The sequence below is a fragment of the Spermophilus citellus genome, assembly GCF_964194105.1.
Source record: "Spermophilus citellus genome assembly, chromosome: 9".
In the NCBI taxonomy this organism is placed as follows: Eukaryota; Metazoa; Chordata; class Mammalia; order Rodentia; family Sciuridae; genus Spermophilus; species Spermophilus citellus.
The window spans coordinates 126,205,059-126,226,818 of NC_138191.1; the positions used below are offsets into that span (position 1 = coordinate 126,205,059).

The following is a 21,760-nucleotide window of genomic DNA, read 5'->3' on the forward strand; positions in this document are numbered from 1 at the left end:
GGTCCATGGGCTCAGGGACAGACTCCTGGGACTTGGCAGCAGTGGCATGTCCTCCACCCCATGGGTCACTAGATAGCGCCTAGAAGTTCCCCGGTGGCACTTAGCAGAACAGGAGACAACCTTGTCAGGGTGTGGTGGCAGGAGCCCTGGCCCTGAAGCCAGCAGCCTGCCTGCACCTCCGGAGGGGTGAGGGCTCAGGTGGACGGCCCTGGGGTCTCCAAACCTTCCCCTCCCGCTGCTGCAGCCCAGACACATCAGCCACAGGGGCCCTATCTGGGGTGGTCCTGAGGCTCGGGCCTCCCTGGCTCTGCACATTCACTAAGCAGCTGCTTCGTGGCAGCTCTGGCTCCACGTCCAAGGGCACGGGACCCTGGCTGCTGGCAGGCCTTAGACATTCTGCTGCCTGTGCACCATGTCACCTCCACACACCGCACGCAGTGCTCAGAGAGTCCTGGAGCCTCCTTGGCTTCTGTCCTTCCAGACGTGGAAGCCTCGCCCTTCTGTGACAGTTCAGTCCATGTAGCTCCCTGGGCTGCTTGCTGAGTGAGGGGCTCTCCAGTTATCAGGGAGCCCTAGGGACTGGGGAAAGGAGTGTCCCGTCTGACCCCCTACTCTTCGCAGTCACAGGGCTGGAGGCTGGCATTGAACCTCACAAGCCAAAGAGGCTACAGGACTTCTCCCTGTGAACAGGTCCGGGCAGGTGGTCAGAGGGCAGCCGCTCCACCCCACAGCCAGACTTGCCCCACACCTGGCTGCTTGCTCCGTGCCCAGCAGGCCCCTCATGCCCACTTCTGAGTTCCAAGAACTGGCTTTTTCTCCTTTTCTCTCTGTTACTGTTGCTGTTTTGGTGCCGGGGATGGAACCCAGGGCCAAACATAAGTCATGCAGACATTTGTTTTAGCTTTCCACTGCTGTGACTAAAAGAGCCCAATGTACAGGAGAAAAGGTTTATTTAGGGGCTCACAGTTTCAGAGGTCACCATCCATAGGCAGCAGCTCCCTTCCTTGGAGCTTGAGCTGAGGCTGAACATCATGGCGGAGAGTGTGGAGGAGGGAAACGGCTCACATCATGATCAGGAAACAGAGAGACTCCACGCTCAGATACAAATGTATACTCCCAAACCTCGGCCCAATCCCCACCACCCCAGCCACACCCACCACCCCAGCCACCACCCAGTTAATCCCATCAGAGGACTAAGCCACTGATTGGTTTAAGATTCTCATAGTCCGGTCATTTCTCCTCTGAACCTTCTTGTATTGTCTCATGTGAGCTTTTGGGGGACACCTCACATCCAAACTATAACAATATTATAAATATTATAAAAGTTAAAATAAGTTTAAGCACCCTGCTTTATATTCTCAACAGAACTAAGATTTTTAACACCCGCTGCAGGAAAACCACATTACTTAATCACAGGCTGTTAAATCTGTCAAACTGGACCAGTTAGCTACAAATATTTTGAAAACTTTGTTACTGATCTGCTTTGTTTTATTTATTTATTTATTTTTTACTTTTAGTTGTAGATGGACACAATAGCTTTATTTTATTTATTTTTATGTTGCGCTGAGGATCGAACCCAGGGCCTCATACATGCTAGACAAGCGCTCTGCACAGAGCCCCAATCCCAGCCCCGTTGTTTTGAGTTTTTTGAGGCAGCTCTTACTATGTTGCCCAGGATGACCTTGAACTCCTAGTCTCAATGTCCTCCTGCCTTAGCCTCCCGAGTAGCTTGGACCACAGGAACGAACCACCGAGCCTGGTTTTCTCACAGATGTTGCAGTTTACTGTGAAATTAATGATCAATTTATTAAACAGATGGTTCTTTAGCCCAAACTAGTCTGTGCTATCTCTTTCTTGATTTATAGTTTGGTTATCATGTCTATCTCTCCTACTCTATTCAATTACCTTTTTAAAAAGACAAAGTTCAGAATATCAGCATCATTTTATATAAACTTATAAATTAAGTTTCTGAGCCAGATGTGGTAGTACATAACTGTAATCCCAGAAATTCAGGAGGCTGAGACAGGAGGATTGCAAGTTTGAGACCAGCCTGGGCAATTTAGCAAGACCCTCTCTCAGAAAACAAAAAGGGTTGGGAATGTAACCTAGTGGTGGAGTATCCATGGGTTCAAGCCCCAGTACCAAAAAAAAAAAAAAAAGAAAGAAAAAAAATACATTCTGAAATATACTTTATCCGAATTTTCCATTCTTCTTTTCTGTCATTTAAAGTATTTCTTCATAGATGAGCACTCCCATATCACTGTCTCTGCCTCTTTTGTGAAACTTTTAAATCTGGAATTAGTGCTCAATAAATGCTCTGTAGAAGTTAGGCTTGGTGGCACACACCTGAAATCCTTGCAGCTTGGGAGGCTGAGGCAGGAGGATCCCAAGTTCAAGGTGAGCCTCAGCAATTTAGCAAGACCCTAAGCAACTTGGCAAGACCCTGTCTCAAAAAATAAAAAGGGTTGGGGATGTAGCTTATTTGTAGGGCCCCTGTGTCCAATCCCCAGTTAGTGTAAAATAAATAAATACAGCTCTGTAGAATGAGTAAACTATATCATATGTATGTATCCCTTTGAGCTTTTAGAAGTAAATGAAATCTTTACTTTTCTCTAGCAACTAATTGCCCACATTCTCCTGCCTACATAGCTGGCCTTCAGATCACTTAGGATTGTATCTGAGTAGAACTGTCACAGGATGTAATTATATTCTCATTACCCTGAACTTCTCACTCAAACACTTTGATGGACTGTTAAGCATCCACTTATTCACCATTTATTGAACACCTACTAGGTACTGGGGATACATGGTGAACAGGTTAGATGGGCTCTGTGGGGGTAGGGAAGTGGGCACAGTGGAGGTGACTGTGTCCTCCGGGCTGTCACAGGGTTGACCCGAGTCAATCCACACTGACAGGCACCCCACAGGGTTAGCTCAGGGCTAATTGCAAGGCCGACTGGCTTAATGCTCTGTCGTCTGGTTCAGGACCAGGCTGTTTCCCTGAGAACCTCTGAGGTCCTGCCATTCTGCCCCGATGAAGCCAAGTCCCACCAGAGAAAGGCAGAAGGGGGTGAGTTGTGGACTTCACGCCTTCCCGCAGAGTGGGAGAGCTGAAGGCCATGTTGTCTTAGGTGTTCCCAAAAGTTCTCAGGTGCCATAGATGACCAACCAACAGGAGGTGGACGCTGCCTCATTGAGAAGGCCCCGCTGCTGGCCAGCTCCTCCTGCCCCCCACCCCACCCAGGGACTTGGGGGAGGCAGCAGGCTGTGGAGCACGGGGCCAGGCACTTCCATAGACCTAGCCTGCCAGGGTAGGGACATGCGGGGTGACCGGCCTACCTCAGGCTGCCACGCGCATCCTGAGGGAGACCCTCCTCCACAAAGACCACTGGTAAGTATGGTTCCATTTCTGTGGCTAAGCCTGGCCTGAAGTCAATGCCCACACGACTGGCCTGGGGATTTGGCAGGGAGTGGGGCTCTTGTCCCATCAGGCCCTAGCCTTGCCCAAGGACAAGAGGAGAGAAGGGAAAGCCACAACGGTCGGGCTCTGAACTCCGACCCCACGGCAGTCAGCAGGGCCACAGCAGCGTGGAGGTGTCTACCAGCTGGGCTGGCCTGGGAGGAGCCGGGGGCTTCCAGGATGGCTGATCTGAGGCAGCCTGTCCACCGGCTCCTGCGCAGGCCAGGCGCTGGGCAGCTCACAGCGCGGCCCGTTTTATCATCGAAACTGTGTTCTGAGGCCCAGGGCGTCACGGCTGGTCCCACAGGATGAAGCAACGAAATCTTGGGACGTCTCTCCAGGTCACGGGCTATAGAGGGGCCTGCCTGGGACTCAGGATGTCAGACCTCAAAGTCTGTGCCCCAGGGGCTGGGGATGTGGCTCAGGCGGTAGCGCGCTCGCCTGGCATGCGTGCGGCCTGGGTTCGATCCTCAGCACCACATACAAACAAAGATGTTGTGTCCGCCGAGAACTAAAAAAAAATAAATATTTTTTAAAAATTAAAAAAAAAAAGTCTGTGCCCCACATTGTCCTCCCACTTGGATGTCACCAAGTCACCCCACCAGGGCATGGAACATGAGGCCCTGGGGCAGATCACCAGGCTCCTCCAGCCCCAGAGCCAGCTATATACCAGGCTTTCTTTCTTTTTCTTTTCTTCTTTTTCTTTTTTTTTGTACCAGAGATTGAACCCAGGGGTGCTCAACAATTGAGCCACATCCCCAGCTCTTTCTTATTTATTTATTTAGTTAGTTAATGCACACACTTTATTTGTTTTTTAGTTGTTGATGAACCTTTATTTTATTTATATGCGGTGCTGAGAATCGAACCCAGTGCCTCACTCATGTTAGGCAAGTGCTCTACCACTGAGCCACAACCCCAGGCCCTGAGCCCTTTTTCATATATATATATTTTGGGAGGGGGTACTAGGGATTGAACTCAGGGGCGCTCAACCACTGAGCCCCATCCCCAGCCCTATTTAGAGACAGGGTCTCACTGAGTTGCTTAGTGCCTCGCTTTTGCTGAGGCTGGCTTTGAACTCATGATCCTCCTTCCTCAGCCTCCCAAGCCGCTGGGATCAAAGGTGTGTGCCATCGCGCCAGCCCAACTGCATTCGCTGCATTGGAGCAGCAAATGAGGCCTCCAACGTTGAGGAGGCCAGCTGTGCCCCAGCTGCCCCCAGAGGCAGGGAAAACACCTCCTCCATCACACAGGGCACTCCCCGGGGACAGGGGCCACCCCTCCCCCATAAGACTGGGGCTTCCTGAGCCGAAGGAGCCACAGCTCTCAGCAAACTGGACACCTGAAAGCAAGAGCACCCCATCAGCCTGGGCACTTCCCAGAGGAAGGGACAATAACACTCCCATTAGACGGGGCTTCCCGAGGCTGGGCTGTGGTTTCATTTTCTCTCCTGCCCAGCTCTAGTTGGGCCTGCCCTTGGGTTCATGCTGCTACACTGAGCACCGGGTCTTCAGGCCGACAGGGTGCCACCTGGCCCCAGGTGAGTGGCATGGAGCCCTGGATGGAGCCACATGTCCGGCTGGTGAATGGTACCTGAAGCAAGCTTGAGCTGTGGCCAGCAGTGGCCGGGAGCACCCTCCCCTGTGGTCCAGAGACTCACGGAAAGGCCGCCCAGCCTGGGACTGAGCCCAGCACAGTAAGGCTGGATGGCACCGCTACACCCAGGACCCCCAGCCAGGGAGGGAGCGAGAGCCCCACTCCAGGCCTCGGCTCCAACCGGGTGAAGAAGGCCACTGTCAGCCGAGGGTCTAATGTGTCACCCAGGGGACACTCCCAGCTGGGCAACCTTAGGCAAGTCACCCAACTCCTCTTTCCCATCATTCCACCTGTCACAGGGCGCTGTGGCATGGACCGGGGGCTGTGAGGGTGACATCGAGGCACGCGGCCTGGCAGTGCTCAGCAGACCAGCTGCATGGCCGACGGCACTCTAGCTCCACAGCACCTTCAAGACGGGGCTGGGGACACTGGCCATTCCCGCTCTCACTGCCCACCTGGACCCCAGTCCTCTCCTCACTCTCTCCAGCCACAGAGGTTCTCCCCAACCAAACCCTGTCCACCCACGTGCTACCTGCACAAGCCCTGGCCCCAGAACCTGGTCCTTGTCCTCAGCCTAGGTCTGGCCTTCGTTCAGGAAGGCTCTCGGTAGGTGGGAGCGGCCCAGGCCCCAGCCCCAGGCCTTGCACCTGCCCCTGCCCCGGAATTGGCTTCAGCCGGAGGCCGGGTGCAGGGGCGCATGCCTGCAGTCCCAGCTGCTTTGGAGGCGGAGGCAGGAGGGTTGCAAGTTCAGGCCCAGTCTCAGCAGTTTAGGGAGACAGCCACAACACCCTGCTCTTCCCCTGATGCCTGTCACCACTCCAGGAAGCCACCCTGTCTCCAGAGAGACCTGACTGTCCCTCTTTTCCAACTGAAAATCACCAAGGCTAACCTTTGCTGAGCAATTACTACATACCAGAGTTTGGAGCTAAACTCCAAACTACACTATCTCCTTTAATCCTTAAAAGGACATATGAAGTGGTGTCACTGTCACCCCATTTCACAAAAGAGGTCACTGAGGCACTGAAAAGCTAAGAGGCCAACCGAGCTGAACCTTAACTATTCTGCTTCTTCTGAGCACCAGGAACAAGGACCCACTGACATGATTCTCACTTCCTTGTCCCCACTACCAAGGTGGGGTGGGTCACAGAGAGGCCCAGAGATGCAGGTTAAAGGAACAAGGCACCCCAAGAGGCTGGGTCAGGGCTGTGGGCAGATGTGTCCCCTCTGGCCCAGCTCATACTGGGTCCCCATTCACCACGTTCCTCAGAGCAGCCCAGGCCCCCGGCACCTGGGGAAGGAGCAACGGAAGCAGGTGGTTCTGGGAAGTAGCGTTTACTAGGTCATCTTGAATCAACCGGACTGTCCCGGTCCACCTGCTGCAGCTGTGGCCCCATTGTGCAGGCAGAATGAGGTAGGTGGCTGGAGGGGCAACGCGCTGTCTTCTGAGCCCTGAGCTCTCTGCGCAGCCCCTCCCTTGAAGCTTCCTGGGACAGCTGCCTTGGACCCGGGAAGTGTGTTTCCAGGGTGGCTGGGCGGCCCTGGGACTGTCTGGCTTCTAGAAGAGTCAGTCAATCTGGTGGGGAGACAGTTGGGCCAGGAACTCTAGGCCTCCCCCAGGCTGTCCCCAGGGCCCAACACAGGGGCAGCAACACCTCTCGCTTCCTGGGCGTGGCACCTGGAGGTCCCTGTCCTTCTGAGGTGCCGGTCAGCTGGGGAGGAGGGGCTCATGCTCTGAGGAGGTGGTGTTGTTCCTGTACATCAAGAACTGGATAGAGATCTGAGGGCTGGCGTCAAGGCTAACGGAGCAGGAGCGGAGGCCCATGTCCCCTCTTCTCACCCTCCCTCGGTACCCCCCCCTCACAGGGGAGGGGCCAGGCAGGACCCCCGGCCCTGGCTCTTGCTGTACCCTCCCCACTGCATGCTGTCCTGGCTCCCAGTGTCCAGCCAAGGCCTTCCTCAGGTGGCCTCGCCTCCTCGCAGGCCCAGGACCTGCTGTCCAGCCACCCTACAGCACCTTGGGGTGTACCAAGCGGCTGGGCCATTTGGGGCCACTAGAGCTTAATTTTTTTTTCCTTATCACATCCTGCAGGGACTCAGCGAATGTTAAAACAAGGTCCATGTTTCCTTTCTCCCAAATAATGTCCTGTTCTGCTATTCAGCAAATATTTACTGAGCACTCACTGAGTGCCAGGTCACGTGGGGAGTTTTCAGATATCTTATCTGACATAATCACCCATTATCCTGGTGAGACAGCAACTGTAGACTTAGATGAGGATATGGGGACACAGGTGGATGGTCTGCGCTGTGTCACACAGCTATGAAGTCGTGGAGGAGGCAGGATTTGAACCCAGGGTTTCTGACTCTAACTCCCATGGGGCTCCATGTTCCAGCTTGTATTCCCATGGCCTGGATGGAGCCCTCTTTTCTATTCCTCAGGCCCTTTGCACAAGCTGTGCCGGGAACTCTCCTTCCACACCTCTGCCTGACCAACATCTCCTCCCCCAGGCCAGCTCAAATGCCAGGGCAGTCCTGAGGAGAGCTCTCCTGCCATCTTTCTCTGCAGCTCTTGGTATCACTGCAAGGAAGTAACTAGCTGGCAATCCTGTGTCCTGCCTAGCTCTCCACTGAGCTCTAAGGGTCACCAGGCAAGGGCCATTCTGTTCTGGCTCACTAATGAATCTGGTGCCTGGCAGACAGGAGGTAGGAACTCTAGAATGGATTAATACGAGGAGGGAGGGAGGGATGGGTGGATGGGTAGGTTGATGGTAGGCGGGTGGTTGATGGGTAGGTGGGTGGATGGATGGGCAGATGGGTGGGTGGGTGGGTGCCAGGTTGCCCAGGTCGGTGGGTAAATGGTGGGATGAATGGCTAGGTAGATGGGTAGACAGGTGCTGAAGCTCCGCCCCCCGCTGCTCCCCAGCCCTGGACACCTAGAAGGATATGACAGTGTCAAGCAGCAGCACGCCCAGGCTGCCCACGAGCCAGGGCAGGTGGTGCAGCAGGTAGCTGCCCTCGCTCTGGCCCACCTCGGGGTTTTTGAGCAGCACACTCAGTCCATACAGCGTGTTCCCCAGCATCACCAGCGCGAACAGCGAGTAGGAGATGCCCTGGGTTGACTTCCGCAGGAACTGGGGGCCAAGAAGGCTGGGGTTAGAGACATCAAAGACGGCTCTTGTCACTCTGGACCGTAACTGTCCACGTGTCTGTCTGCCCTGTATTATGACACTCTGAGCGGGTTTTTCACCATCTGCCCAGCACCCAACATGCGCCTGGCATACAGACCAGCCTCATCCAGGGCCAGACACCTCATCCTCGCTCCAACCACTTGACCCAGGCCCCACCCGTGACTGGCGGCCCCAGGTCCTCACTCTCCAGCCCTGCCTGGACTCCTGGGGCCCGGCCAGCCTCCTCACCACTGCCCTCACCTTCTCCCCTCAGCCTCCAAGCCTAGCTCCTCCCTCTCGTGTGACCTCCAATTGCCCTGGGACACACATGGGTCTCCTGCAGCCCTCCATGGCGGCCCTCACATGCCCATTTTCCAGAGGCAGAAACTGAGGCAGAGAGTGGACGTGACTTGCCCAAGCCAACAGTGAGGCTGGTCCCAGACCATCTGAATAAAAAATCCTGCACCAGGCTCCTTCTTAACCCAGGAGAGCTGCTCTGTTCCCTGGCACCCGCCCACCCTGACTCGGGGCTCACGTTGGTGCGGATCTGGGGCAGCCTGGACAGCAGGTACAGCACGCTAGAGATGGAGCCGATGACAAAGCCAATGATCTCCTGTTTCGTGAAGGGCTGGGTGGGGGCAGAGGAGACTGCTCAGTGGCGAGTGGGCGCTGCAGGTGCAGAGAGATCCCTCCCAGAGGGTGATTTCCCACCCCACTTGACCATGCAGCGGGGAGCCCACCCACTGTACCACCACTCACCCCACCTCACCTTATTGCCCGGCTCTACGGACAGGAGCGTCCTCCCCCGGAAGACTTCCCTCTGGGCAGCCACAGGGCTGGTGCCCCTCAGTAGTGGCATGGTACACACGGTCCCCAAGATGAACACGAGCACAGAATTGATGGGCGCAGATACTGGTCACGAGGCAGAAGAGAAGAGCCAAGGTTAGGGATCTGAGTGGCAACAGACAGACTGGGATGGAGTCCCAGCCTCGCCCCTAAGCTTTTAGGTCCTGGGTGGCCTTGGACAAGTGACCTAACCTCTTTGAGGGTTTTTATTACTGAGCTATATCCCCAGCCTTTTTATTTTGAGACACAGTCTTATTAATTTGCTTAGGGCTTTGCTAAGTTGGTAAGGCTGGCCTTGAACTTGTGATCCACCTGCCTCAGCCTCTTTTTTTTTTTTTTTTAAAGAGAGAGTGAGAGAGGGGAGAGAGAGAGAGAGAGAGAGAGAGAGAGAGAGAGAGAGAGAGAATTTTTAATATTTATTTTTTAGTTCTCGGCGGACACAACATCTTTGTTGGTATGTGGTGCTGAGGATCGAACCCGGGCCGCACGCATGCCAGGCGAGCGCGCTACCGCTTGAGCCACATCCCCAGCCCCATTTTTTTTTTTTAAGAATCTAACCTTTATTTTATTTGTTTTTATGTGGTGCTGAGGGTCAAACCCAAACCCAGGGTCCCCCTTGCTAGGCAAGTGCTCTGCTCCTGAGCCACAACCCCAGCCCTGCCTCAGCCTCTTGAGTTGCTGGGATCACAGCACGTGCCACCACTCCCAGCTAACCTTTTTGAGTTTTAATTCTTCATCTGTAGATTAGGTAAAATGACAGTACCTTCCTTAAGGTGAAATGACGGCAGCGGGGGCGGGGGGGGGCAGTTATCTCAAGCAGAGAGGCCCTGCCTCAGTGCCCTCCTAGTGCCTCCACTGTCTCCGTAGTGACCTGTCTATAGTGCCTTCTGAGTCCTGCTGGGCAGAGGCAGCCCGTGTGACACGTTCTCAATTCCCAGCTCTAAGGCTGGGGCCAGGCACAGAGGAGCGAGGCCATGTGTGCTGAATGAGAATTCAGTGAAGTGACCCTCCCTGTGGTCTGGGCCGGATGTGTTCACGCCCTGACCTTCCATCTTGTTTAATTGAGGTCCAGGCTTCTAGATAAGGCCTGTGTGTGGTCAGTTTTATCAGCCTGCAGTGGGAACCCTGCTTCCTCCCCCGCCCCGGGCCCCCTGGGCTGCCAGCAGAGCTCCTGACCAGAGCAGCCGCTACTCACAGAGAGAGGGCCGCTTCTTGAACTTGTAGTGGAAGTACAGCGTCAGCATCATCAGGTCGGCCAGGACGTAATAGATAGCTGTGTAGGTCTGCAAGACAAGGGGCAGGGCCCTCGGGCTGGCTGCGGTCCCAGGAGACTGCTGCAGCCCAGCTGGGGGACCTGACTGCGTCACTTCACCTCCCTGAGCCTGTCTCCTCACCTGGAAAGGAGTCACCTACCCTGGCACGAGCGAGTGAGCAGGTGGGCCGCGGGACCCACTAAGCATCCAGCCCCGGCAGGTGCCGAGGATCCACGGCTGGCACTAACAGGACAACACAGAACTCGGGGGTCACGTGATGCCTTGGTTTAGCCATGAGAGCAGTCGAGGCTTTATGGTCCCTCTTGGGAAGACACTGTCTTCCTGTGATTCCCAGTTCTGCCTGGCCACAGGAGATAATGACATCTGGGGTTCCCAGAGACTTCATTTCCTCAAGGGCCCCACATCCAGAAAACACGTCAGAAGCTAAAGAGCCCTGGGTTTGGTAAACTCATACTGCAGATGGGGAAACTGAGGCCCAGAGAGGGCAGTGACTTGCCCACTATCACACAGCACGGCAGGCAGAAGGCTTTCTCTAGGTGTGGGGTCAGGATTCTGAAGCCTGGACCTCTTCTGCTAGCTGCTCCCAAGGCCTCTCTGCCAGGGCTGTCCTTAGCTGCCCCACCTGCCCAGGGACCTGCCCACCTGCAGGGGCAGCTGGTCAGCCAGAAAGGAGCCGATGAGGTTGCAGGAATCTCCGCCAATCCAGCCGAGGAGGAACCACAGGGACAGGGCCTGGTCCATGTTGCCGGTCTTGCAGGCCTTGATGTACTGGCTATGGAAGAGGAGGGGACACAGCTCAGAGGCTGGGGGCTGTGGAGCCGCCTTCGAGGGCCAATGAGGGAACCTTCCCCAGAAGAGGTGACTGACCATGGTACAGGGAGGCAGGGGCAGCAATGGCCAGGAGGCAGCCCAGGAGCCCAACCTTCCTTCCTTTCTCTGCCCTTCAGAGGATTTCTACGGGGCACCCTCTTCTGGCCTGACAGCCTAGGGCTGTGCATCTTCTGGAGAGACCCCATGCTTCTCAGGATCCCCTCCACAGGACCCTGGGGTCCCTGGGGACGTGGGGTCCTAAAGTCTGTGTCAGGCCCTAAGGACAACTTCACAGGTTCCCTGGATGCTCTTTCTTTTGGATCAGGACAGGGGGATTGGAAGCAAGATGGCATTGGTGGCCGGGCCCAGGACCCTGGAGCGCTTGATATGACAGGCCAGACCACAGCCTGACTGTCCTCAGAGGGCCGGCGAGGAGCGCAGGCAGGGATCTTGTCACTCTGGAACAAACGTCTCCGGCTTTTGCTTCCCTGGATGTTTTCCCAAAGGTCCCTGGTGTTGGGACCCTTTCTCTGGAACTGTGATCGGGTGGTAATATGAGCCCGAATCCCCACGTGAGCCAGTGCTGCCACAGAGGGTCACAGGGCTCAGAGCCCTTGGTGTGTATCAGCGCCTCCAGTCCCCACAGCCCCCGTGAAGTCAGGTCTATCATGGTCCTTGCCCCGGGGACCGCGGAGGTCATGTCACACCAAAGCCATTTGCTGCTCAAACTTCCCCTACCTGCCCTCCCCCCCAGTGCTGAGGAGGGACCCGGGGCGGGGCCTCCCACGTGCTGGGCAAGACCGTCACCGAGCTGCACCCTCAAGACCTCAAGCTTCTTTTGAATCATCTGCAAAGAGGAAAAAAGGAAGGACCAGCAAAGGAAAGAAGAGGGGGCTCGGGTGGCCCCATGGTGGGGCTTGTGCGAGGCCCTGGGTTCCATCCTCAGCACCAAAAAGAAAAGGAAAGGGAGAAACTAAATGGCCTCTCATCCACCCGCTGCCCAAGGCCAGACCAAGAAAGCCTGGGCCTGGCCCTTGCCATTGCCACGGCCACATCTCTCACAGCCCCTCCCCCCACCAGGTCTAGCCAAGTTGGTTCCCCTCAAAGCCACCCTTCCTCTTGGGGATTTTTCTAAAACCCCAATCTTGCCAAAAACAGCTGTCCAGTGTTTTGCTCCTCAGTAAGGACCACATCCTCTGGCACCTCCCTGCAAGGCCCCGAGGCCCCCACCCCAACTCAGGGCTGCCTTCCCTTCACCTCAGGATGGCCTGCAGGCCCCCTCCGGGAAGGGATGGGACAGGACGGAACGGGACGCCTCTTCATCTTTCACGTCTCAGAAATAGCCAGAAATAGCTCCTCCCTGGGCTTCCTCCTCGGGAGCCCTGCAGGCCTCTTCTCCTCCCTCTTGGTGACACCCAACAGCCCCACCCCTCCTGGACTCACATTTGCTGGGGGCAGGGGCAGCTGCCAGCAGAGGCCCAGCAGGGAGAAGGCCCTAGATGCAGGCTTACCCCCTGGCCCTCAGGTGCCTCCTAAGATGCTCTGCTTGGTTGTCTCATAAACTGCAGGAGAGTGACTTTGTCCACCCAGGGGACCCAGAGTCCTAGGAATAACTGGGAGGTGGCTGCCCTTCCGCTGTCACATGGGGCTCCCTCCACAACCTCCAACCCCCTCACTGGTTAATCAGCCAGGCCCAGGCAGGAAGCGGAAGCTCCAGGAGCTCCTCAGATACTGCTGGCAAGTTCTCCGGGACACAGGTAGCCTCCCCAGCCTCCATCAGTCACCCAGCCCCGTGCAGGGTTCCTCCTGTGGCCCCTACCCCCCCCCCCCCGCCCACTGCTCACTGAGCTTCCTGGCCCCCAAGCTCCAGGCTCCCATCCTACTTCCCTAGATGCTCTGCAGAGGTAAGAATGCATCCCCCTGGTTTCCCATGCCATGGGGCACATGGCACCTGGCACCTGGGAGCAGGTGACTCAGCAGAATGGAAGCCTCCAACAGGGCACTGGGGTGATTCAACAGGGAAGGGACAGTCTGTTCAACACACAACGCTGGGACACCTGGAAATCCACATGTGTAAGAATGAAGGTGAGCCCCTACCTCACACCATATATGAACTATAACACAAACAGATCAAACAACCAAACGTAAGTCACATCTGGAAACCTCTTAGAATAAAAGGCCCAGTCTTTGGTAGTTGGATTAGATATGACACCAAAAGGGGAAAAAAAAAAAAACCATAAAGTAGACATCATTAGATACCACGGCACACGCACGAGGACGGCTGTGATAAAACCACACAGTGCCAGGTCCTCAGGGGGATCTGGAGACAGTGGATCCCTAAACACTGCTGCGGGGAGTGTGAAACGAACAGCCCATTGGGAAAACAGTCCAGCAAGTCCTCAAAATTTTAAACAAAAGTTAGGCTGGCCACAGTGACAAACACCTGTGATCCCAGTGACTCAGGAGGCTGAGGCAGGAGGATCGCAAGTTCCAGGCCAGCCTCAGTAACTTAGCCAGACCCGGTCTCAGAATAAATAATAAAAGCCGGGCGCAGTGGCACACGCCTGTAATCCCAGTGGCTTGGGGAGGGGGGCGGAGGCAGGAGGATTGCGAGTTCAAAGCCAGCCTCAGCAATTTAGTGAGGTGCTAAGCAACTCAATGAGACCTTGTATCCAATAAAAAATATAAAACAGGGCTAGGGATATGGCTCAATGGTCGAGTGCCCAAGTTCAATCCCTGGCAACCAAAATAAATAAATAAATAAATAGGACTGAGGATGTGGCCCAACACAGTACCACCCTTGCACCCCGCCCCCCCAAAAAAGATTAAACAGTTACTATTTGACTTAGTAATTCTAATCCTAGGAAAATTACTCAAGAGAAGTAAAAACAAATCTCCACTAACACTTGTATGTGAACACACATTCAACAGGAATCACAATAACTAAAAAGGGCAATGAGGGCTGGGGATGTGGCTCAAGCGGTAGCACGCTTGCCTGGCATGCGTGCGGCCCGGGTTGGATCCTCAGCACCACATATAAACAAAGATGTTGTGTCTGCCGAAAACTGAAAAAAAAAATCTTAAAATAAAAAAATAAAAAGGGTAATGATTCCAATGTTCATCATGGATGAATGCATGAACAAAATGTGGTATGTACATAGAATGGAATATTATTCAGCTATAAAAAGGACTGAACTACTGATACATGATACAACATGGATAACTAACCTTCCTTTCTTCCGTCTTTCCTTCCCTCCCTCGCTCTCTTCTTATCTCCTTCCTTCCAGCTGAACCCAGAAGTACTTTACCACTGAGCCACAACCACAGCCCTGTTTATTTTTTATTCTGAGACAGGGTCTCACTTAGGGCCTCACTAATTTGCTGAGGCTGGCCTTGAATTTGATCCTCCTGCTTTGGTCTCCCAAGTTGCTGGAATTGAGATTGTGGGTATGTGTCACTGAGCCTAGCTTCTTTCTTCTCTTCTCTTCTCTTTTCTCTCTCTCTCTCTCCCCCTGTCTGTCTATCTATCTATCTTCCTCTGAGACAGGGTCCAGCTATGTTGCCCGAGCTGTTCTTGAATTCCTGGGTTCATGTGATCCTCCAGCCTCAGCCTCCCAAGCAGCTGGACAAGAGGCAGGTACCCCTGCACCAGCAACACAGATGAATCTTGAAGACCTTACCAAGTGACAGAAACTAGTGCCAAAAGTCACACACTGTATGATTCCATTTAAGTCAATGATGAAATGTCCAGATCAAACATCTCCATTTGCATCCTAAGGACTGTTGTATTTTATTGACTTTTAAAAATCAATTTGTTCCTCTCTCTAATATTAGTGACTCAGCACATCAATTTAAAAGGACTGTGTCCTGGGGCTGGGGCTGTAGCTCAGTGGTAGAGCGCTTGCCTCACATGTGTGAGGTACTGGGTGGGATCCTCAGCACCACATTAAAAATAAATAAATAAAGATATTGTGTCCATCTACAACTAAAAATGTTTAAAAAATAAAAGGATTTTGTCCTGATGGATGGAAAGTTTAGATCTCAGCAGGATTCTCTTTCTACTAGATGCAATGAATTGAAAATGAACAATTGGATTGGAGTGTGGGCCGGGGAGAGGGTGAGACACAAGGGTGAGGGATTGCCAGAAAAGACATCATGAAGGGTTCTTAAGCCTGCAGGAATTTATGGGATAATTTCCATCCTTAAAAGAGTTCTTTGAAGATTTTCATGCTTTCTTGTTACTAGCAGGGTCTTCTGTTGAAATAAGATAAGTTTTGTGTTTGTGTACCCCAGAAGAGCAAGATAAAAAAACACAGCCATATTAGCACCATCATTTTAAGGTATCAAACTAAACAAAACGACGTTCTGAGTGAAGGACAGAGAAAAGTGGCAAGCTTTGCAAATGACGTGGGTCAGATACATTGTTAAATATTATTATGTGAATGATATTTATATGCTTAAAACAAGTATTTGTATAGGATACTTACATAAAACTTGACAAAGGCAATAAAATTTTACTGGCCTAGTATGCAGGGGAGCAGAACTGTCATTAGCAATTTCTGGATTAGAAGCAATTTGTTAATTACATGAAGCCTGAGGTGCCTGAATCTAAGAATACTCCCAAGCTTCATAAATTAAGGGGCTCATTTTTTTTTTCCTGAAAAAACAACAAAATCAAGGGACAAAATTCAGGACATATAATAAAGATGCTGCTATCTAGTTTCATTAAATTTAAAAAAATTATGCTAATATTAGATATTAAAATATACATATGTTTCATGGGTTTCATTATCCAACCCTCCCCATAGCACAATTTCCTTGAAAAATGCTTATCTTATTGAGTTATTATCCAGGTTTATATCCCCATAGGGTTTAAGTTTGATAAACACTTAAAACACGGCTCCTCTCGCTGTAGTGACAAGAATGCCAAAAGAGAAAAAAGAGACAGACATTGCATTTTTCATCAAATACTGAAATACAGGTCACCTATGAAACGCAATTTTCCCCCAGGAGCTTCTGGGGAAGTGGCTTGATGTACTTGATAGAGATTTGAGCGTTTTTTATTGTGTGGGTGGGTGGCTCTGTGTGTGTGCACTTTGCATTTTAGACAAAACGTGCCATCCTGTCCTCGGTGCCTTGGCTTCCTGGCAAACTGACCACAGTCCCCCGCCGATGACACTGAGCAGGCGTATCCAGCACTGTGGCATGCGGGTGTCGGGCAGGCAGTCTCCCACGGCCTCCTTTTCTCCATCCCCAGCTATCCTCGGGGTTCTTTGAGGCCGTTCATATGAAAATTCCGAGTTGACTCTTTTAGAAACACCACCAATTTTAACCACCTACTTATCCAACAGCGAACACCCGCTCACCTCACCAAGACTCTGGACAACCTTCTGTGCTTCCTGTTTCCTCTCAGTTATGTATACATTCTCAGCTGCTCAACAGAGTGCAGACATGACAGTATTTCGTGACTGATGAACTGCGGTGTAGTTCTACTTAGAATGTCAAAGTCAAGGGGATGAATTTAAGCCGCAGTTCTCAAAATCCTTTCTCTATGAATCCCCTCATATCCTAAAAATTACTGAGGATCCTAAAGAGATTTTTGTTTGTGTGTTTGTTTGTTTAACATCGCTTGATGTTTATTCTGATGGACAACAGTGTCCTCATGGAAAACTATATGATATAAAACAATTCATAAATAAAAATTAAAATTCTGTTCAAAAACAAGAAACGTCCAGATCAGGCTAATCTACAGAGACAGAGAAAGGAGATGGGTGGCCGCCAGGACAGAGGGTTGGGGAAAGGAGAAGTGACTGCTGACGGGTGCGTTTCTTTTCGGGTGAGGAAACGTTCTAAGATGAATCGTGGCAACCGTTATCCAACTCTGGATCCACTAAATCGTTGACTTATGCGTTGAAATGGGTCAGCTGTACCACATGCGAATGCTCTTAACGAAGCTACTAAAACCACGGGAAGCCCCTGATCAAACCATGATCCTGGGCCTCACAATAAAGAGCAGCGACCTTTTGGTGGTGGTTGTTTTTCTGGGGGTGGAACCCAGGGCCTCCTCAAGCCAGGCACACGCTCTACCATGAGCTCATTTCTTAACACTGGAGAGCAAGCCTCGGGTGGCACCTCCTTTGTTGACCTCCTTGATCTCCCCACACTGTCCAGCCAAGTGCTGTGACACTGTCCCTTGTCTCCTCCACCTGCTGTCCCCTGACGCACTCTCCCCCACACTCCAGTTCTCACCTATCCGACAGCTCCTGGCTTAGGGCCGACCTCCAGGCCCTTTCTGCAACCCCCTCCTGCCCCTGCAGCCTGGGGAGGCGCCCTCTCCTCTGCGTGTGAAGGCCCATGTGTACCTTACACTCCCCTATGTCACCCTCGCAGCAACCTAAGGGTGGCAACCTGTTCCCATTTCAGAGACGAGAAGACACCAGACTCACAGCAGCGATGTGTGAACGCTCCTGACCCCTGTGCTGTCAGGCACAGTGTCCTTGAACCCCCAAAACAGCAGTGCTCACACCGCAGCTCTGTCTCCACCCCCAGACTGTCCAAGCTCCAAGGTCGAGAGCCTGCTTGCTGCCTCCAGGCCGCCCGCTCCCCACCTTCACAGCTATGCAACCCTGGGCCAGTTCCTTCACCCCCCTGGATTTCAGTTCCCTCATCTGTCAAATAGGGAAAGTAACTAGCTCTGTCACAAGGTTGTTAAGAGGACCAGATGAGGTAAAAGCATGTCCAGCCCTTGGAACTGAGCCAGGTACACAGCAGGCACTCAATAAACTGCTGCAAATGTTCTTGCATCTCTATAAGCATTGCCCAGCATGAGGCTGGACCTACTGTCAGTGAATGCAGCTGGAGGAAGAGAAGGGGTACACCTGGCCTGGAGGCCAGCACAGCCACTATCCCTGCCCAACTCTGCCACCAGGGACTACTCACGGGAAGGTGGATGCTGCAAAGCAGAAAATGGAGATCAAGCCCAGGCCCACGCTGGCCTCGTCCCAGGCGTCCTGGGCACATTCGCCAAACACATCCCATATCCACTGGCTGGATCCATTGGGGCAGCTGGAGAAGTTGCCAGGGCCCAGTTTCCTCCGGACCATGGCTGCAGGGAGAGGGGCCCCCGCCTTCGAGGGCTGCGTGGGAGAAGGCGCTGGCGTGCAGAGCAGGCGAGGGTTGGTCCTACAGGGAGAGAGAGGAGGCCTCAGGGGTGGAAGGTCCAGCTCCTGTCCATGGTCATCCCGACTTACGCTGCCTGGGCCCAGTCATCTGCCCCTGACCAAGCCCCTGAGCCAGAAGAGGAGGAAGACACAGTCCTCCCCCATAGGATGCAATGGCCTCTGGGGACACAGATCAAATCAAGGTCTGACAACCTCAAACATGCGCTGGGGGAGTGCAGGGGCTGTGGTCGAGACAAGTGCATTCACCTCCCAGCGTCTCACTGGGCAGCGCTTCCACCGTGGGCCAGTCTCAGCCTCTCGGGCCTCGGCCCTCTCCTAAGCAGTGGGGTAGCAACAGGGCCTGCCTCGTATGGCTGCTATTCTGCTTAAGTACGTTCAGACAAACAGCACGTAGAACTGGGTCCCCAGGGTGAGCTTTTGTTATAACCCATAACATTTAAGTTGATTCTGTTTTTGCTGTAAATTATTCTGGGAGGGTCTGGGAGGCCAGGCCTGTTAAGTTCATGATCTCATTGGAAGGACAGCTGCCTATGCATTGGTCAGATGGCTGGGATCCACACACAGGATGCTCGAGTCCCCCCTAGGTTCTCCTGTTGTGGCCCATGGGAATCGACAGCCACCTCCCAAGCCAGAACATGGCTGGCATGGGGGCCAGTAGAGAAGGTCCCTCCCAGGACAAAGTAGAGCCATCACTGCCTGAGTGATAACCTACAGGGAAGAGGAAGCAGGGTCTAGCCAGGGCCACCTTCATCCATGACAGTCACCACCATCCTAACTGCCGGACTCTGTGCTAGGCACCTGTCCAGTGTTTTCTGTGCTCAGCAGGGACCACTGATAGATCCAGGAGGCACCTCAAACTAGCAGAGGGCCATGATCTGCCAGGCCACCCAGGTAGGAAGCAACGGAGCCAAGCCCAGGACGGAGACCTGCCACGCCCCACTGCCTCAGATGCTTCTTGTCCCTGCTAGTGCTGCTGGCTGCTGGCAGAGGAGAAACCTGGCTTCCCCTTTTCTCGCTGTGCCAAGAGGGAGTTTCCTCACCCAGGCTGGGGGTGTGCTCCAGCCACCTCGCTTCCCACTTGTGCCGGGGGCCCCAGGCTCCTCACAAAGCAATGCCCTGGCTGGATGCAGGGAAATGCTGAGGTCGCAGGGAGGGGGCAGCGTCAGGGAGGAAAAGGAAGCGAGTCAGCTCCTTTTCTTAGGAAGCTGAGGTTCTCAGTCCAAATGTGACTAGCTGTGCTCAGAAGCCCCGGCTCTGAGGGCAAGGGCGTCCCAGGTCACTGTCTGGACTGCTCACTGCAGTATCTCCAGGGCCAGGCTCAGGGTGGCAGAAAGCCTCCTCCTGGATCTCGGTGGCTACCCTTGATGGAAGCATATACCTGATGTCTGTCACTGGCACCCACAAGGCCACCCCGATTAACACTCGGTCCAGGTAAGAACTGCACCTCTGCAATGCCACAGGCATTTCAAATCCAGTCCTTTTGCTCCCCAGCCAGCCCCTCACCTGGACTGCCTCCCTCGTCCTCCCCCGTGGATTCTAAGCATGCCCCTGAAGTGCATCACGTGTCAGCACATGTCATTAAGAAGGCACACACTCAGATAGTAACCTTCAGGGAACACTGACCCATTTTACAGATGAGGATGAGTGGACTTGGGCAAGTGAGTTAATCTGTCTGAGCCCATCTATAAAACAGGGCTAATGACACTCCGTCCTTAGGGTGGCTGGGATGACGAAATGCACATGACCCTCTCGGTCCATGTCTGATCCAACACAGGCTAGTGTCTGATGTAAACAAGAGAGTCCAGTATCTTGACCACCCTGGGGCCTCTTGCTCACTCCCTCCTTTCACCAGATTAAGACAGAAATGGGGTGGACAGGGATTCTGGGTTCCCGCAGGACCCTCTGCTCAGCTTCTTAAAGAATCCCGGTGCACACGATGCACTTTGAGAAAGGCTGGGCTGGAGAGAGCATCTCTAGCCCCACCCAAACCTTCTCCTGGATCCCAAGGGAAGCCAGAGAGATGACTTCCCACCAAAGCAGAGCAAGTGTCCACCTTGGTTTACCGGATCAAGCTAAAGTCCTTGAGGGCAAGGCCCCAAGACACCAGAACTGCCCTCTTAACTTTATCTCCTGCTCCAAGTCCTCAAAGAGTCATTTCAGGGTCAGACATCTTCACTGCTTTCTCTTTCCCTAGTAAGGCCCTTATCACCCTTGAAGGCCTGGCAAAGACATACTATGACCCAGTTCTGAACTGCCCTATCCAAGAGGCCTAGAAGAGGTAGCCAGACAGGACCTGCTGCCTCCTCCCGTCATAGGCCACACACGAAGAAGGCTTACCTACAGACCTCAGCCAACCACTGCTGTTTACACACGCTCTTCTCCCCTTAACTGGTTGTGTACTTCCTATTCTCACGGCCTGTGACACCAGGTGCACAGGAGAGAAAGGAAACAGGAGGGAGGAAAAGAGAATCATAAAGGAGGAGAAAGAGAGAAAAAGAGAAAAGAAAAGGAAAGAAGAGCAATATTGTGATCTCAGAGGGCCTGGGATGGAGGGCAAGAGCTAACCTGCCTGCTGCCTGCCGGAGTTGGATGAGATAACCCAGAGCCTGCCATATTAGACTGGTGCGCGGCACAAGGCACACACTCGGATAGTAACCTTCAGGGATGGCTATTTGTCTGCTCTTGCTATCCCACTCCCACCCCACTCCAACCCACCCGGGTCCCAGGCACAGAGTAGCCTTCAGTAAGCTGAATGGACAAGACCCTGGCCAGTCCTCACATATCTAAATCCACACTCCCCCAGCACACACGTGGACCCTTGCCCTAAGTATGGCGTGGGAGGGGCCCATCTGGGCTCCCCTCCCTGCATACCTGGGCAGAATGTGGCGTGCAGCGTCCTGGCTTGAGGATTCCACCCACTCCCAGCCTCCGGAGCGGCGGCCACAACTCCCTCCTGGTGACTCAGCCTGGCGCGGGCCGCCTGTTTAGAAGGATAATGACAGGGCGGCCGCTGGGGCCAGCGCCGCGAGCCCCCCTCGCCCGGCCCGCCCGGGGGAAAACAAAGCCACTGGAAGCCAGGGGCCCGTCGACCGCGACCAGCAGGTGAAAGAGGACTCAGACCCCAAACACTGGCCAGGCCAGCCCAAGAAGCCGTGGTGATCGCCCCCGAGGTGGGAGCGACCGGGGCCCTGAGGGCTACCCAGTGCCGGCCCGGTGTCTCGCCCCAGGATCTCGCGCCACAGGAGGGGACAGAAGCCCGGGACCGTGCAGAGGCTGGAGTGAGATGCTGGAAAGACGTGCAGAAAGCACCAAGAGTCCCGACCCCCAGCCTTGGGGTCCGCTGTCAGCCCCCAGCCACCTCACCACGTCGAGATCCGCCGCGGGACCAGGCTTCTAGGTTTGGTCCCAGCCTCGGTCAGCTGACAGAGCGCC

The 21,760-nt window shown here is 53.8% G+C and overlaps 1 protein-coding gene across 2 annotated transcripts; it reads right to left on the reverse strand.

Moving 5' to 3' along the window:
• Positions 1 to 4,214: 4,214 nt before the first annotated feature.
• SLC66A1 (solute carrier family 66 member 1) lies at positions 4,215 to 21,750 on the reverse strand. 2 transcript variants are annotated; one of them, XM_081307329.1, is made up of 9 exons: positions 21,528 to 21,750; positions 21,200 to 21,308; positions 18,087 to 18,329; positions 10,980 to 11,109; positions 10,259 to 10,346; positions 8,987 to 9,129; positions 8,753 to 8,845; positions 7,994 to 8,181; positions 4,220 to 6,828 (listed from the first exon to the last, which is right to left on the reverse strand). In XM_081307329.1, exons 3-9 carry the CDS (start codon positions 18,248 to 18,250, stop codon positions 6,759 to 6,761), a joined length of 876 nt encoding a protein of 291 aa, XP_081163455.1. In that variant the 5' UTR covers positions 18,251 to 18,329; positions 21,200 to 21,308; positions 21,528 to 21,750; the 3' UTR covers positions 4,220 to 6,758. The 2 variants fall into 2 exon arrangements, with proteins under 2 accessions (XP_081163456.1, XP_081163455.1); XM_081307330.1 differs by having other exon boundaries at positions 4,215 to 6,818; positions 7,984 to 8,181; positions 21,200 to 21,750.
• Between the last annotated feature and the right edge of the window lie 10 nt (positions 21,751 to 21,760).